The following is an 18,663-nucleotide window of genomic DNA, read 5'->3' as shown; positions in this document are numbered from 1 at the left end:
CTAAGACATTTGTACCAGGATGGGGACAAAACTACTGAATTAATTCCTGGTTGAAGTGCACATTGAATCTCTCCCATTCTTTCTTATGAATTTTATAGAATCACAGAGTGGTTTGGGTTGGATGGGGCCTTAAATCTCATTTTGTTCCAACCCCCTGCCATGGGCAGGGACACCTTCCACTATCCCAGGTTGCTCCAAGCCCTGTCCAAACTGGACCTGGACACTTCCAAGGATGTGGCAGCCACAGCTTCTCTGGGCAACTTTTTACAGTGGTTTAAATAAATCTTTTCCTTTTCTAGTCTGTACCACAGCCCATCCTTTGTGAACACACAGTGGCAAAAGCATTTTCCTTAGAAGAGTTGCAAGGTTTGCCATTAACAACACCTGTATCAATGTACATTCCTGAATTCTCTTTAATAATTAATTCCTTTTATTACTTTTCCTTTAATCACTGCAATTTGTTGACAGTTTTCCAGCATCAGTGTTTCAGGACGTGGTTACATGATGACAGGAGGGAACCTCTGTTTGCTTACAAACAAAGCTTGTTTATTGAAAAAACACAACAAAATCTCCCAAACATAAACAAACACACAAGCAAACAAAAACATGAAAACCACTCAAAGGTCCTTGGATTGCTTTTAATGTCTGGTAAATTGGGCCCATGCCCTGCATCCAGCCAACTACCACCCCCTTCTGCCTTTGAAAGTGTTGGTAATTTAAAAGATGCACTTTTTTCTTGGAGCATTAGAAATAAATACTCTGCAGTTTTGAAAGATAACCCAGTCCAGTGGATTACTGTACAGGACAAGAGCATTTCTCCAAGTGTTACTATCAAAGGCAAGTGCAGTTCCCTATGGCTGGATTTTGATTATTGATACAGCAGAGGGAAAATTCTTTTATACATAAAAAAAAAAAAGTAACCGTTGAAGGGGTTCAGCAACTTGCAGAGGCCTTTTTTAGCAGTACTTTAGTAGTTTCTGATGTGGCTGCTTCATTTAACACTTTAATCTTCAAAAAAGGTCAACAAAAGCATGGTCAGAGCAGGGCTTTGTCTGTAGAGCGAGCTGCTGCATCCAGCATGAAAGTTTAAAACCTTCAGGGTCATCAGACCATCCTGATCATCACCCTCCCAGCAAAGCTCTGAGTCTTGGCTTTCCAGCTGGTCAGTTTTGGTAGAACTTTGGTCAAGGGAGGTGGTTCTCCCCCCCTCTACTCTACTCTCATGAGGCCCCACCTGGATCACTCTGTCCAGCACTGGAGTCCTCAGTACAGGAAGGACATGGAGCTGTTGGAGCGAGTCCAGTTGAGGCCACCAAGATGATCAGAGAGATGGAGCAGCTCTGCTCTGAGGAAAGGCTGAGATAGTTGGGACCGTTCAACCCAGAGAAGAGAAAGCTCTGGGGAGACCTCAGAACACCTTTCAGTACCTAAGGAGGCTCCCAGAGAGCTGGAGAGGGACTTTGGACAAGAGCCTGCAGTGACAGGACAAGGGGAAATGTCTTCACACCGAGAAAGGGTTGATTTTTGCCAGGTATTAGGAAGAAATTCTTCCCTGTGAAGGTGGTGAGGCCCTGGCACAGGTTACCCACAGAAGCTGTGGCTGCCCCATCCCTGGAAGTGTTCAAGACCAGGCTGGACCAACCTGGTGTAGGGGAAGGTGTTCTTGTCCATGGCAGAGACTTGGAATGAGATGATCTTCAAGGTCCTTCAAACCCAAACCATTCCATAATTCTAACTTTGACACTTTAGCAAACCCTATTATATGGGAACCTGAAGACGTCTGAAAATCCTGGTCCTGCCTCTCTGATCCTCTATTTTGTTGAGTAAATCACGTTGTCCTTTCCTGAGAGAACTCTGTCCTTTCTTAGCCATTCAGGAAAGTGATGTAATTTCTGAGTCGTGTTGGTGTTGCTGTCACTCATCTCCTTTCTGCCCTTCTTCCTACAGGTTGCAGGTATGTGTCTGGTTGGTGGGGTGGGGAGAGGAGGGAGAAGGAGCAATGGCCAAAGAAGGAATGAAAAGTGACATTGGATTATCCTGTCCTGAGCCAAGGCCTGCAAAAATAAATTTAGAAGTTTCCCCCCCCTTTTGAATCATACAGTCATTAAGATTGGAAAAGACCTCTAAGATCATTAAGTCCAATTGTTAATCCAGTACCACCATGCTCGCTAAACCATATATTGAATCCTATAGCTCCCCATAATGAAACACTACCAAAATCAGCAACTTTCAGCAGGAAAATCAAGGAAAAAAAATTTTTCTTTCGCACTACTTTTTCTATTACTTCTTCCCTCTTTGCAAGGAGAGGCTTTGGAGCAAACGTCTGCTGGTATAACTGGCACATATATCGAATCTGCTTAGTCTGGGCTGTTAAGTAAGTTTAATTAATTTACTAAGTTAATGTTCCAATGTTAGCAACAAAGCATCGCTGCAATCAGCTGGGTAGCAGGAATTGGAACCCCTAAATGAGCTCATTTTTTCACAGTTGGAATTAGGGACCAGTTAGCCAGTTGTGTGGTTTTTCCAATTTCTCCACTTGCCCTAGGGGAATTGCGAGTTATTCATTCCCCATTGCTAAGTGTGAGTAAGATGGGGAGGGGGGAGACAGGAGCAAACCCTACTCCATGCAGGAGTCCATCTTTGATCCTAACACTGCTGATTCCCTCGCTGTTGTCTGCACTTATCTCCCTGCCTTGGTCCTAGAATGGCATTTGCTCCTGTTTATAATAGTTTGGGGAAGCAAAAAAGCATCACCGAGAGATATTTACTGCATGTATTTTCATCCTGAGTGTGTGCAGATAAAGGGGGGAAAAAAACAAATAAACAATAAAAGAATGGAAACAAAATTACAGAAATTTGCAAAGTTTGACAAATGGTGGCCAGGAGTTGCCACAAGCTAATGGCTTGCAATGATTAATAAGAGTAAAAATAATTGCATTTCATTAAGATTGATGACACCCCATTTAACCTCCCTTCTCGTTTCAGCCCTAAAGTGGAAAGAGATGAAGTTCTCATCTATAATAGCTCCTGTAACATTACCATGGAAACTGAGGCAGAGATGGAGTGTGAGGGAGCTAATCAGCCAATTACTGCCAAGATTACTGAGATATGGAAAAACTGGGGCCAGAACACTCAGGTATAATCAAATCTTTTTTACAGACTGATTCAAACAGCTTAAAATTAAATTTGTAATATTGTGTACATTTAAAGGGGGGCAAGAAAAAAAACAATTTAGGCTGAGCAGCAGCAATATATAATATTAAATGCTTTCCAACTTTGAATAGCAGTTCTAATGCAGCACAGCTGAATTAATGGTTAACTATGGTTAATCATGTATTTTATGAGACATAAATGAGCTTTACCTTATTTTCTGGCCAATATATATCTTTTTTAACACTCTCCTTTTTTTATATGAATTCAATTCTGCTTTAAAAGTGTTTTTTTCTGTTGAGCAGAAATCTTAGCCATGAGGTGCAGAGTTTCAGCTCTCTGGCACAGACTTAGAATTCAGCATTTGTGCAGCTCTGGTTATATTTGGGTTTTGCTTCTTTTCAGTAGCTGGAGGAAAATGGGACAGTCTTCCCAGTGCAATCTGTGGGTGTAGCAAGAAAAAAAGATATATGCAAAGAGCTGATGACAAAAAGCTCTCATTCTAAACTACCAGCATTTCTGTACCGAAAAATGTTCATTGCAAATCTAAAATGTACTTTTAGAGTCCTCATAGTTTTGCAGAGTTTTTGGGGACGTTGAGCTGAATACTGGGTTGTGCCACCTGTAAGAAGAAATTCAGAGGGGCTGGATATTTGCTGAACACCAAATGTCCCATTGTCACCATCCTTTCCTAAATGAACAACTCCTGAGGAGTGGTTTAGACCCACCATGTACAGAGCAGTGTCAGGGGGAATAGTTACACACCTGATTTATGATAAAAAACAAATGCTGGTTTTTATCTATTAAATCAAATTATCACAGTCTTTTTAGTACAGTTAAAACTTAGGAAACTGAAGTTGACCATCAATGTTAAAGCTACCATGGGAATTTTTAACTCTATCTGCAATATTCCCTGTATCTAAGGAACTTAAATTTAGTCTGCCACCCCAAAAGTATCTGCAGTGTCGTGGCAGACATTTATTTTAGTGCTTTTTCAGCATGAGATTCTCTCTCTGATTATTCTATATCTGACCTATTCTACACGTAGGAGTCTCTGAACACTCCCCCTGTAAATCTACATTACAGGAATGTATTACAGCTGAGTATCCTAAAACACAATTGCTTTCCTTCATTCTGTTAAGCCTGTCCTTGGTCTGTGAAGGAATGTCACATGTAGCCTGTTACCTATTAGTGTTTGTTTGCTCATCAGCCCTGCTAATTATTGTGTCAGAAACATGCCCAGCTAAGAAGAAAATCAACCCCAGAGAAATTGCTAGTTGGTTATTGCAGGAGGCCAGCAAAGGGAAGAGATATTTTCTTATATGAATCCTTATATTCATATTTTCCTTCCCAAATGGGATAAGAGCATCTCTACAGCCCCAAAGCCTGGTTTGGAGCATTACAGGGGCATTACCTGCTGCAAGTTGTGATCTGAGCAGCTCAGCTGTGTCACAGGTCCTGTAGAGGATCACAGGTTGTCTTTTGGCTTTGGAGGGAGCAAGAATAGGAAAAGGTAGCAAGATTTGTCCCTACTATGGTTTCCTGCTCAGAGTAGGGAAAATCAAGGAAGTCCTAAGTGTCCTGAATGAACAAATTCGTTCAGAGCAGGATGAAAACAGCAGCACTTTAGATCTGGGATTTGCCGCTGCTTAATGAACCCGGTGGGCACTTGGAATCATTTTATCCCTCTTCCCAAAACTGGCTTGGGTGAGCAGAGGTGGATGGGTGGGGAGTTCAGATAAATGGTTTCAATTTTGGTCCCTTTCTAGCTGACAGCATCCCGTTAAGATTTACGACCTGGTGCAGCGTTCGCCTGCTTCACTGTGGAGGTTTAAATCATGTCATGGGAACTGGCCTTACCTTTCCAGTGGAAAAAATGGTCCCCAGGTTCAGCACTAAGCAGTGAAATGCATTAATAGCACCACGTGCCTTAGGATAATGGTGCTATTAGCAGGCAGCACAACTCTGTGTACAAGTAATGGGTCTGCATCTCTTTATAATAACATCTGGCACTCCTATTGCACGCTCATGCAAGGATCTCAAAGCACTCCATAAAAAATGGGCATGATCCATGGCTGTTCCCAGCACAGCTGCACTGCTCAGTGATTTGTTTTCTGCTTCTTCTTCTGCCAGCTGAGGGATGACCAGGCAGGCTGAGAACACAGCCCAGGTGGGCTTTGTGGGAGGGTTTGGGCAGGGATGGTTGGATGGGGGCGCTTGGTCTGTTCAGCTGGAGAACAGGAGATGGAGGGAAGACCTCACTGCAGTTACAACTTCCTTGTGAGGGGAAGACGAGGGGCAGGCACTGAGCTCTGCTCTGTGGGGACCAGTGACAGGATCCAGGGAATGGCCTGGAGTTGTGTCAGGGGAGGTTTAGGTTGAATATTAGAAAAAGGGTGGTTGGGCACTGAACAGGCTCCCCAGGCAGTGGTCATGGCCCCAAGGCTGACAGAGCTCAAGGAACATTTAGATGATACTCTCAGGCACGTGATGTGACTCTTAAGGATGGTCCTTTGCAGGGCTAAGGGTTGGACTCAATGATCCTTGTGGGTCCCTTCCAACTGAGCATATTCTGTGATTGTGTGATGATGGAGCAGGATTAGCTCCAGGACAGCATTGTAAGCAAAAAGAGGTGATGTAGAATGGATGACAGAGGTTTATACTGTCAAGAGTGTGGAATGAACAGGCACTGGCAAGAAGAGAGGAAAGCCTTGGCTCAGAACAGAAAATAAACAAATAAATAAATGTAGAAGGTTGGTTCTGGGAACTTGAGTCTAAGGGATACAAGTGGTCATGATACCAAGGCTGCCAGATTTCAAGCAGTGTTTGGACAATGCTCTCAGCCATGTGGTGGGATTCTTAGAGTTGTCCTGTGCAGGACCAGGAGTTGGACTCAATGATCCTTGTGGGTCCTTTTCTACTCAGGATATTCTATGATTTTATGATACAAGTTTTAGGGTAAAGTAATTTTTCCATCAGTTTTATTAAATGCATAATAGGACCTGTTCATGTATCTCAAAATAGTAAGGAAGAGATTATTGTGACGAATGGATTTGGTAGGCTGAAAATGAGGCAAATGTAGACTGTGAATGTGAAAAGGTTTGACATCAGTCTCCTGGTGGGAGAATGCTGGGTAGAAGCTCCAGAGGTGCTGGGAAGGAGCATGGTGGCTGTATGAAAGAGGATGGGTAAGATGGTGACCTCTTCCAAGTCTGTGTTTCTGTGATGCTTTCAGCAACCCTGTTACCAATTGCTCATGTTCAGCATTAAAGATATTGGTACTTTGAACTTTTATTGTCTTAGAGAGAAGCTCCAAGTACTAGAGGGTTGTTTTACCTGGATACAAACTCTTCATAGATGAATTTTTGTCCATTTCCATAATTCCCTTTTCCACCAATAAATGCATATAAAGTTCTATTTTAATGAAAATTAAGAGCTTAACACTATATACCTTAATTTTTGGATGATCTGTGTGAGATTTGCCTGATTCTGCAGGGAAGAGAGACCTTTCACCTCTGATTTCAACATAACTTTACCTGGAAATTTGGCTTGTAGTTATCATCAAAAGTCAGAAAGTTATTTTTTGAAAATGCAGGCTGTCATCTTCATGTTACTCCCTTGAGTCAGGCACTTGAATTTGCTGTATAGGTTGAATCCCTTCAAAAGCTTTTGGGCAGAATCCTCAGGAAAACAGCTGTATTTTCTGGCAGGTTCCACAAAATCTGGTCCCTGAGCTGTTGCTTGCATGAATCAAAGAATTACTGAAGTTGGAAAAGATCTCCAAGAATATCAGGTCCATTGTTACAGTCTGAGCTGGGCTCATCTCAGGATCTAGAGGACTCTCCAAATTTCTGGGAGTTTCAAGTGGCTGTCTGGATACCTATGAGTTTCATGGCAGACTTAATGAAATTTGAATTCAACTTGGACTTTCTTGGGGTCTGCTTTGTGGCCCACTATGCCCCAGAGAATAGTTATGATTTTCTTTAGAAACATGATTTAAGCTCTTGTCTCACTTTATGTTTGAAGTATTTTTGTCCTGTATGACTTAATTAGGTCACTTGAAGTAAGCAGAAGGCCTCTGCCCCACTGTTGCATTCAGCATCATTAGTGTTTGTAACTTGCTCTGTTATTATCTGAGAAAAGTTGCACAATTATTTTTTCTATTGGTATATAATGCAATTTAACCTTCTGAAAAGAGAAGGGGGGGGAAAATCCAGCGCTGATTGTATATCCCACAGGACTTAATTAGCTCACAGCTTCGCGATACACTGGATAATGGGAAGATGTGAATTAAATAATAAAAGGGAAAAGAGAAGTTCTAATGCTCGCTCAGTACCTGTCCACTTCCACCTTGGTTGCATAATGAGATGTCAGCACCCTGACACTGATGAGACATGCGAAACACACCCACAACACATGTAAAGGATGCTCATGGGAAGGTCTGACCAGGCTCGGGTGGCTCTGAACCCATTATGCTTAGTGAGCCTTCAGATTATTATTCCGGATCACTGGACCAGACCTAATCATCATGCAAGGAATGCTGTCTGAGCCATGTTTCCCTGCCCAGACCCCCCCTTCTCCTCTGGCCCAGATGGGTGATATAATGTTCAGTGGAGGGCAGATGCCACGGATATTAAGTCGGTCGTGGGGAAGCTGAACTGGTATCCTGGTGAATTCTCTACAACTCAACCCTCGAGGGGTTCCTACTAAGGAATAGAAAGCTAATAAAAAATAACTTGCTAGATAAAAATGCCATCCTGGATTATGGCTCTGCCTGGGTGTGCTGCGCTGCCTTGAGTTTGTTTTTAAACAGGGCATTAAGGGAAGGTCTTGAGATTTAAGGAGCAGCTCTGAGTATTGAGGATATGTGAATTCATAGCTTGGTGATTGATAGTGGGATAACTGATTTGTTCACTCCCCATAAACGAAAAAAAATGAAAAACCTCACAAAGGCTGTGTCTGAGATATGTACAGTCACCTAAGAGATCCTTGCTGTTCAACTTCCACTTAAAGTAACCAGGAATCTCTTGGATTCCTCTGCAGATCTTAGAATCACTCCTTTCCTTCTTTTTTTTTTTTCTTTCTTTTTTTTTGCCATTTTTTCCCCCTGCTTTACCATCTGTCTGGATATCACAAGATTTAAAGGTGAGGAAGTAGATGACATAGCTTCAACCACTGGAGATATTTGGTACTTTACAAAGTTGGCAAATCCTAGGCAGCCTTTGGGGGGCATGAAAGGCTCTCTGGAAGCCCAGAGCACTCTGGACATAAAGGGCTGTTACTTTATTGTTCACAGCAGGACTGATGTCAAACCATAGAATGGTTTGGAATGGAAGGGACCTTAAAGATCATCTCATTCCAAACTCCTGGCATGGGCAGGGTCACCTTCCACTATCCCAGGTTGATCAGGGCCCCATCCAGCCTGGTCTTGAATACTTCCAGGAATGGGGTATGGATGAAACATGCTGCCTGTGAGGATGGCCTCATCCTGGTCTGAGTGGGAGCCTGTGAATGAGTCCTGGTACCCCGTGCTGGTAGAAGTCAGATTTGTGCTCCCTCCCCCTTGGTGGAAGGGAAGAAGCAGTTCCATTTGTCCTGCATCATCATGTTTTGGACATGGATGTTAGAGGGCACTTCAAGTCTGACCTTTTCACCTTCCTTGTCTTGGAGCAGTAAAACTTACAGGGGAAGCGACAGAACATGTTCCAGCTAGATATGGAGTTTGTTTGGAGGGGGTTAATAAAACAGCTGCCCTCTTCTCCACTTGAGGGAGAATTATAATACAACATAATATTTTATTCCTGTGTATCCCTTTAGAGAGTGCAAAACACCAGTACCCTTTATCTGACCATAAGGATCACATCTTACTGGGGCTTGGGAATGCTTTTGTTTGACTTGTTAGTGAGTATCCTGATAGAACATGACTTTATGGTGCCTTGGGCTGTGAGTAGGGTTCCTAAATTCTTTGGTCAAAAATAGCCATGTCATGCAGGATGGGACATGAGGAGTAGGACTAGATGAAACTCTTTAATATTTTGTGTGTATTTTCATAAATGTGCACTTTTAACAGCCTGGTATCTTGAAATTCCCTGTTTTCTTAACCTGATATCTTGGTAACAGTGTCATTTTCAGAAGGAGGTGGGGAATGCAATGAAACACACCAAGCTTCACAGAAAGGAAGTGGAGCAGTCCATAAAAAACTAAGGAAAATAAACCCACTGAGCCAGTGTTGGGGTGCAGATGCTACCGGAGCAGAGAGGTACCAGTGCAAGGTTGTTAAGATGTAGAGAACCAAGATGGCCTCCCCAGTAACCACAGGCAATGTGAAGAGATAAATGGTTGACCCGAGCCCGTGTCAGCCTAGGATTGATGCCACTATCAGCCCTAGTGCCTTTGCAATGATTTTTTAAAAAATCTCTGATAGAGTGTGTTATCTAGTTACTGGCATGAGGGCAATGGCCTGGAGGCAGCGAGGAGGAGGGGGGAGGAAGAAAGAGAGGAGGGGAGAGAGAGAAAGAAAAAAAGGTCATTCTAGGAGGACAACCTCTGTAGGACTAAATGAGAAAATAAGGGCCTTGTTTTTGTAAAGGGTGAGGTAAATAAATAAATAAATAATAGAAAAAAGTGGCTGCTAGGTGTGTGACGAAAGGATAGACAGAATTGCTTCTCTGTTTTTCTAATTTTTTTTCTTTCTTCCTTTTTTCTTTTTTTTTTTTTTTTTTTTTTTTTTTTTTTTTTTCCTTTAATGGGTTCGGCCTTGGGCTGCAATGGGAAATTTAAGAGATGTGCTTGTGGTGTGGTTTTATTTTCCTTTAACTTTTTGCTTCCTGATTTGAGGTTTAACTCTTTCCTCTCCTGCTCTCAGATCAAAAATGAAAGACTGAATAGTAACTTTCTTTATTTTTTTCCCATTGTAAACAGCCTTTTGTTGTTTTTATTTTCAATCCCACCTTCTTTCTGGTGTCTCTAAGGAGATTGCTTCCTAAGCTGTGACTTTCCAGGGAGCCCTTTTCTCCCCACCACTCAGTGATGCTCTTAGAGGTGCATTGGAAGCTATCCCCAGGATGGAATGCCCTTCTGCCCTGGATGGGATGCCATTATCCCCAGGATGGGATGCCAATCTCCTGTAACCCACAGCACTCCAAAGCCTTTCCACTCACATTTGAACAGCCCTGTGTGAGATCAGAGTTGATTGCACAGAGTGGTTTAATAAGAACTGTCTTCTTTCTCCCCCTTTCATTTATTCCTGCTCCCAACCCTTCAGAGAAACGCAGATTCAGAGTGAAAAGTGTCATTTTGAAGGTGCTCCTCCAGGGAACAGAAAGCAAATCTTTCCCATCCCACACAAAGGGAAGGTTTGAAATAAGGTCAGGAGGGTGTGGGGAAGCCTTTCCGAGGGACTGCAGGCACATGTTCTCTCCATTTGCTCCCAGGCTCTTGCACAGAGTCTTGCTGCTACTTTTCTGTTTAATTATGACAGAGACTCTAATTGACTCCTTTGGTGTTTAGGCAGTTTTGGAGGGGGAGGGATTGTCCGTGTTTGAAACCATGGCACTGGTTCTCTGTCTGTGGGACTTGGTCTCAAAGAATCATAGAATGGTTTGGATTGGAAGAGACCTTAAAGATCATCTAGGTCCTTCCACTAGACCAGGTTGCTCAAAGCCCCGTCCAACCTGGCCTTGTCTCAGTCTGGGGGAGGCACTGGGAGTATTTGATGCCTGGCACCATGCTGGGTGTCCAGCCTTGGGCTCTGGGTGAAGTCAAAGGGAAGCCTTAAGCCTCCTCCATCTGCCCATCTTGAATTTAACTGGAAAAGGGCTGAGCAACTTGGAGGCACACATAGCCCAGACTTGTTCTGCACTGGAGCATGGCTTAACACATCTGATGGTCTTGTCCTTCGAGTGGTGTGATGTGGGATACAGATGTGGCCTTTCAGACACTTGTGTCACTAGCACAGGACTCTGCATCACCATCTGGCTTGTTTCCTCTCCCCAGTCCCAAACAGAACAACACCGTGAGCTTGATGGTCCCCACAGGAGTCTTCGGTGTAGCAGAGTCATTGTCCTACCTCCAAACACTACCCAAATATTTCTGGAGCCTACCAAAGACTGGACATGTGGTTACCCTTTATTGAAAGTTGGGGGACTTTAGTAGTGCCGTGTTGGCCAGAGTGGGAACACTGGAGGGGCCCTTGATGTTGTTGGACCATGGATGGAGATGATGTCTCCCTGCTATTTAATCTTTCAAAATGCTGGGCCTACACATGAGTTGGTATGGGTCAGGTGTCATGGTGGCTCTGTGTTCCTTCAAGTCACTCCTAGTTACCAGTGGCTTATTCACAGATTTTTACAGAGAAGAAAAACTTGCTGCAGGTAACACAGGGCCAACAAATCCTCAGGGACATTGACTCTTTTGGATAAGCACTGGCAGGATATGGGGCAGGACCTCAGATGGGCTGGTTATTGTGAGCCATGGGTTGCAGAGCAGCAGGATCTCCTCTTTCTGCCTCTGCAATGTTTTTGTGAGGTTGGAGGCTATGCCTGAACCCTGTGTGATGCCTCTGTTGTTTATGGCATTTAGTGAAGTGGGTGCTGGGTTACACACCTTCTATAAGGAAGTAACTCTAAAGCTCTGAGTTTGGCGCCTGGCCTGCCCTCTAACCATGAGGGCAGTGTCAGGTGTCCCATCCAATCCACAAGAAGTGAGAAGATGCCTTGGATAAAGTGTGTGGGAGGAGGACAGAGTTATGTTTTTCTTCTTTGAAAAAAAAGTGGATAAATCCTGAGGGCAAAAAAAGCCTGAAAAGTTTGGTCTTGTGATAAAGCACTGGTAGTGATGGAAAGATAATTGTCTTGTGTAGTGATCTCTTCCCTGCACAGAGTTTAGAGTAAAGAGTAGAGTCAGAACAAATAGTATTTGTTGTGTTGGATTTTTTGAAGTTTGATATTTTTTTCTGATTTTGTTATTATTGCTCACAAGGTTTAGCTTAGACTAAAAATGTGAACTGGGTGTACAGTTAAAGGACAAAAAAAATGCTGTAGTATTTAAGTCTATAGAGTGTTTATTAATAAATTTAAAAAAAAAATTGCTGCAGCACGAGGGAAATCCAGTGTTCAAGCATTGGGCAACAAAGAATCTGCTGGAGGCTTCCTTTTGTCTTTAAGGAAAGGGTTAATTTTATGTGATTGCCACTAAAAGCAAGCTGTTTTCATGATGAGCCTGTAATAGCCGGGTGATAGACTGACTTAACAACTGCCTGCTAAATGCTGGGCACCTTCCCCTGATTGGCAGCTCCCTAAGTGGAAACCCCTCGTGTCCAATCTGTCCTCCTGAATAGCTTCAGAGCAAAGGACTTCATTAAGGGATCGTAAGGCAACCTCGTAAAAAACAGCAAATAATTACCCCAGCGATTGGAAGGGGTGGAGGGGACTGAGGGCTCTGTGGTCCCTGAGAAGAAAAGCAGACGTGCCAGGGCAGGGAAGCATCAGGTGAAGTGGATGCAATAAACATTTCCCCGTGAACGCTGTGTCTTCTCAATAAAGAGTCAGTTTAGCCCCGTCCATGGTTTTAACAAAATATTCCCAGTTAACTCCATGGGTGGTGGAGGGCTGGGAGCTGTTAGCTCATATTCAGTTAAATTTCAAGTGTCAGAGCTCGTTAGTGGTGATTTTAGCCAAAGACAGTTTGCGAGGGGCTGGGTAAATTTGAACTTCCTCAAATAAAATTGAGGAAAGGGATTGCTGTTTTTCTTGTTGATTTATTTTCCTGCTTTCACACATCTTTTTAGGGTCTGGGATTCTGATCAAGGGTCAGGTTCAGCTTCACCCACTTAGGTGTTATGGTTCTCCCTCTTTCACACACATTCCTTCTCTTTCATTCTGCAATTCACATTTATTTGCTGTTTTTCCTCCTGCCTTAACCTGTGTTGGATGAGTGGAACGTGCAGTTTTTGCTTTCAGTGTTGAAGAAAGATTTTCCCTGAGCTCACCAGCAAACCCATGAAGGCAGGCACAGCAAGGCAGTATGGACGTTTCTATGGTAGGTTTAGATCAGATATTAGGAAGAAAATCTTCCCTGGGAGAGTGGTGAGGCCCCGGGGTTACCCAGAAAAGCTGAGGCTGCCCCATCCCTGGAAGTGTTAAAAGGCCAGGTTGGACGGGGCTTGGAGCAACCTGGGATAGTGCAAGGTGTCTCTGTCTGTGGAAGGGGGTTGGAATGAGGTGGTCTTTAAGGTCCCTTCCAACCCAAACCATTCTATGATTCTGTGATACCCTGACATGAACAGTTTCAGAAGAAGCTGGGCAGTCCATGTTGCTCTGCAGTGACTTTTTGTGAGTCCTATTGGGGTGCGTCAGGGAATGGAGCCACTGGAGGTAAAAATGCGGCTTTAAAGTCATGATTGCCCAGGGAATGTTGCAGAAATTAGGATTTTCCATGCAGAAAGGACTGCAAATGCTGGTCACTGGCATGGCCCCAAGCCAGTGTTCATTTTCAGATCTGGAAGAGGTAGTTTCTGGACTGCCAGATACCTGAGGGACTCGAAGGCAGGTACAATGGGGTAACAATTTTTGGGAAAGCTCCTCCGAGTGGTCCGAACTAGCAGTGGATGGGGCTTTTTGTGTTTGGACCGAGGCACATCCTCCTTCTGGACATACATCCTCATTTGGGTATGTGCACTAGTACAGTGCCCATCTCTTCCCAAAATTAAATCCGCCTTTGGAATATGGTACCAGGCACACATCTGCATCCCTTAGCACTTGAGTGCATTCAGATACTGGGTTAAGGATGCACCATCAGGGATTTTTGGGTAAAGAGGCCCTGGATCTTACATCCTGACAATAGATTTAAGGACAGACAAATGTGGCAGGGCAGCAGTGAAAGCCATGGAGTGCACATTATTGCAGGGGATCTGCATTTCCAACAAAGATGAGCTGTCATAGCCCTTTGAGACAGAGGAGTGGCTTTACAGCTCAAACAGCAGCAGTTTGTGCTTTCAGCTCCAAGGTTCCTCAGTTCAGAGTGAAGTGTGTTGGTCGAGCTGTTGTCTCTCACGCTAACTCTCATCTTGTTGTCTGGTTTGAATGAAGTTTGGGCTAAAACCTCTTGAAATTACAAGAGTGGCTACTGTCCCATGGTGTGTGTGATTCTCTCTCCAGCAGAGGCATTCTCATTCAGTACATAGTGCACTAAATTGACTTCAGCTGCCATCTGACTTGTGTTGTGGTGCTGTCTGCACCCCTGCTGACACCGTGAGCTCAAACTACTGAAACAAGAAAATAAATTAAATAGATGAAAGCACTGTTCCACTGAGAATCAGTTCTATTTTTAACTATACAAAATAAATGTTTTAAAGTGTACATATCTGCTGCAGACATGTTCTCATGTGGAAGGCGTCTTGTGTCAGGAATGTTCTCCCTTGTTTATGCAGCTCCTTGCACAGTAGGGTCTGAGACTTCATCTGGATTTATCACAATTAAACTGACACCCCTGACTGCAGGGAAATGGGTATTCCCAGTCTTCTAAATGCCACTTAATACTCAGATTCCCATTAGGAATTGCCAAATTCAGCTTGGAGTGACTGTGCAAAGGTAGCCTTTGCTAAGGCGTGACATCTTCCTAACCCTCCTAACCCAGTGTTACCCTATTGCTTATGTGACCTTTTCTGTATGAGTCCCATCTTCACCTTTTTACCTTTGTGGCAGATAAGTGTTTTTGAAGATGACAATAAAGATACCACAAAGCACTTTTATTCTTGGTTGCCCCGTCTGGGCTGTGCCTTTGATCCGAACGGCCGGCGTTCCAGTCAGATTGCACTATCAGATGGAGCTGGCTCTATTTCCTGCATTATTCTTCCTGGCTGTACCACATTATGCAATTATGTTTGCATTTAAACCTGAGCACTTACCTGTAATGATGCTGTAGTTCAGTCCATGATACATTATGGCAGCAGATAATGCACACAGATAGGCTAAGGCAGCATGTTGTTGATGTGCTAAAACTAAACAGGACATTGGGTTTGAAAGCGGGCTCTGAAAGCTCGCAGATTGGGCTGAGCTGTTTAAAAAGCTCACATTACTGAAATAACAGCTGTGCAGAGGGAAACTCTCTACCTGAGGGGCAGGTTCAGGGTTCTCTCCACTGCAGAAGTCTGACACCAGCACTGCTGGTCACTGCCACACACTTCTGCAGGAGCAGGACGGTCTCAGTAGCTGCTGAGAGACCCAAATCCTTCATCCCTGTAGTACAACATAAGCAAGGGGAAATGATCCTTTCAGTACCTAAAGGGGTCTTACAGAAAGGCTGGAGAGGGACTTTTCACACGGGCATGGAGTGACAGGACGAGGAGGAATGGCTTCCAACTGAAATAGAGCAGGTTTAGATTAGATATTAGGAAGAAATTCTTCCCTGTGAGGGTGGTGAGGCCCTGGAATAGGTTGCTCAGAGAGGTTGTGGCTGCCCCATCCCTGTAAGTATCCAAGACCATGTTGGATGGGGCTTAGAGCAACCTGGAATAGTGGAAGGTGTCCCAGTTCATGGAAGGGGATTGGAATGAGATCTTTAAGGTCTCTTCCAACCCAAACCATTCCCATTCTTATGATACACCTCAGAGAACTGACTGTACCTCTGCTGCTGGCCAAGCCCTTTACACTCGTGTTACACCTGCTGTTATCCCCTGTGATGCAGATTCAGCTTTGGGGGACAGATTCTGACCTGAGGGTTGCACCACCCTGCTGCTAAGAACACCCTCTCCTACACTGTTTCCCTCAAGTTATCTGTGTTGTTTTCAGTAGCTGGATGGCAGACCCTGGCTCCAAGTGCTGAGGGTGATGGTTACAACTAAAGTGTGCCAAGGCAGTCAGAATCATAGAATCACAGAGCCATTAAGGTTGAAAAAGATAATTTCTAACCTTCAGGACTTCCCTTCAGACAGATGAAGTGAAGACTTTAGTAACTTCTCTATCCCTACTCAGGACACTGCACTGGAGTAAGGGTGCAGATTTTGGAGAGGGGTAACTTTGGACACTGCTGGTCTGTATCACATCCCACCCTGGGTTGATGGTTGTGCCCAGTAGCTGTCACTTCAGTGGACCTGCTGCTTTGGCTGTGGAGGAGTGTATGCACCAAGGCAGTAAAAATGTTTATCCTTGGATTGTGTGGTTTTGCTCTCTTTCTGCTTTATTTTATGCATAGGACATACCAAGTTGTAGTCTACACACAGTGTTTTTCCTCTTCACAGCACTTCCCAGTCTTTGCCTGGTAAATCACTGCAAACCCCCTCCAGGCCAGGCTTGCAGTTGAGATGGTTTGTATTCCCCATATTCCCATTGGAGCTGTCTTAAAGGGGTTGGATCCCACATCAGTGCCCTGACCTTCTCAGCTGTTTTGAGACTCTTACAAAGGGTTCTAAACCACCAAAAGTTCCACCTCAACATGAGGAAGAACTTCTTTACATTGAGGGTGAAGAGCACTGGAACAGGCTGCTGAGGGTGGTCTTGGAGCCTCCCTCTCTGGAAACATTCCAAACCCACCTGGCTGTGTTCCAGTGTCACCTGTTTCAGGTGATCCTGTCCTGGCAGGAGGATTGAACTAGATGATCTACAGAGGTCCTTTTCTACACAAACACTTTGTGATTCTGTTTATCTTTCTGCCTTATCCAAAAAACCCATCATCAACTTTCACTGACGCTATTGGGGTGGACCAGCCCCATTCTTCCCACTCCATTTACTGTAGTGCCCATTCAGAAATCCTTCTTGCTGGCACATAATCGCATAATTTGATTTCTTTTCCTGCAGGTGGTTAGAAAATTGTTAAGCTAATCTTTGCATTTGCAATGTTTGCTCTCAGATTAGTCAGTGTAACTCAAGATCATTCAATTGTGAGACAATATTTGCACAGTGAGCACTGCAGAGGCTGACACAGTCACCAGGCTTGGTGATCCTGCTTGTGTAAACAACTTGATGTTGCAATTTTCTCATTACCATTAAATTGCTGTTTTTAATTTGTCTCAGAAACCCTCCATCGTTTGAGAAATCACTGGTTTAGGGAGATGTCTAAATTATATGTGCTCTTCAACTGTGCTCTGGAAAGGGAAAAGCAGTTGTGTTTGATCCAAACTGGAAGGTTGCAATGAATTCCCCAGTGTATTTACACACATAGGATTTTCAGTCTAGTTGGACTTAAAACTCTGCACTGGGATAGTTTCCACTGAAAAAATCCGTCTCTGAATATCAGACCATAAATGAACATAAGAGAAGATTCTTGTGAATTAAGCAGGAGTCACCACACAGAAAAACTGCATTTTGTGAAGCAGGGCTCTTCATGTGCTCCAAGACATTTCCTCTGCTTCCGCGGTGTTTTCCTCAATATTTGAAGTTGGGATTTCTGATTTTAGGATTGAACTGCCGGTGTAACCCTCAAAAGAACCCGAGAGACCCAAAAGCAGCACTTGGTACCCGCGTGAGTGTGGTAAATAGACGAGGATCTTCCCAGGGGTCTTATGGTTTGTTTAATTATGGAGTGGATTAATAGTGTTCATATCCCTCCAGTGCTTGGTATTTTACCTTGAATTTGGGGGAGCTTTGTTGCCTGTGTGTAGGAAGATGACTTGAGCTACACATGGGATATTCAACCCCACAATGGCAGTGTCTTTTCAGTGCCCTCCCTATGAAAGCACCATCAGATCTAACTAATCCTCCATGTCCTTAATTAAATACCTCTGGCGCAAAGAACTTTACCTTCTGTGCCTGGAAATTGCAGTTGATTACTCCCCTGCTGGAAAAACCTTTTTTTTTTTTTTTTTTTTTTTTTTTTTGGTTGTTGTTTTTTTGAGAGGTTTTGCTAGTTTTATGTTTGGGATTTTTTTCTTCATTTTTTTTTACAAGAATTAAGCTGTTTCTCATGCCATCGTCCAGTTGCAAATTGGCCTGAGACTGACTTGTGCCATGGGCTTTGACCTCCAAAACTGCCCACTCATTTTTTTTCTGAACTAATCAGCTCGATGAACTATTTACAGTTGGCTTTTGGGTCTTCTCACTGCTTCTGTGGCTGCCCCTGTCTGAGTAATTAATGACACTGTGGCTTGTTTATGGTCTTGAGTTACTAATGCTGTTGGCTGCAAATGCATTTTTACCTCTGGGACGTGCCAGTTTCCCGGTTCTAGTCCCACCTTACCAGCCCAGGTCAATTTTTTGTGTGTAAACAGATTTATCCTGTAATAGTTGGGGAGAGACTGGGGTCATTCATCAGTCCCATGGAGAACATGCCTAGCCAGATTCTGCCCTTCTTGTGCCTGTGTAACTCAGCAGAAGCTGGAAAGATTCCTTTAGGACAGCTAAAATTAAAATGAATAAGAAAAAAAAAGAGAAAATATTATTTTTCCAAGTCAGGGTACAGCCAGTCTCAATTAAAAATAGGGATATTGGATAGTGCACTTCATGTCCAGCCACATGCCCAGCCCTGATCCTGGTTGTTTCAATGTTTGTAGGAGGCTTTAATTAAGGATCTGTTATGTGG

The 18,663-nt window shown here is 43.7% G+C and overlaps 1 protein-coding gene across 1 annotated transcript in view; it reads left to right on the top strand.

The window, feature by feature from the left end:
* The window catches only part of PKHD1 (PKHD1 ciliary IPT domain containing fibrocystin/polyductin), a 253,982-nt gene that overhangs the window by 56,087 nt on the left and 179,232 nt on the right, over window positions 1–18,663 (top strand). Inside the window, exon 34 of the mRNA XM_027738336.2 lies at window positions 2,986–3,136. Within this exon, the coding sequence (XP_027594137.2) occupies window positions 2,986–3,136 (151 nt within the window). The remainder of the gene's footprint in view (window positions 1–2,985; window positions 3,137–18,663) is intronic.

Source organism: Pipra filicauda, unplaced genomic scaffold (genome assembly GCF_003945595.2).
Source record: "Pipra filicauda isolate LSUMZ 115617 unplaced genomic scaffold, ASM394559v2 scaffold24_size8852520_pilon, whole genome shotgun sequence".
Taxonomy (NCBI): domain Eukaryota; kingdom Metazoa; phylum Chordata; class Aves; order Passeriformes; family Pipridae; genus Pipra; species Pipra filicauda.
The sequence above is the reverse complement of the archived record's forward strand: the minus strand, read 5'-3'. Positions and strand labels throughout refer to the sequence as shown.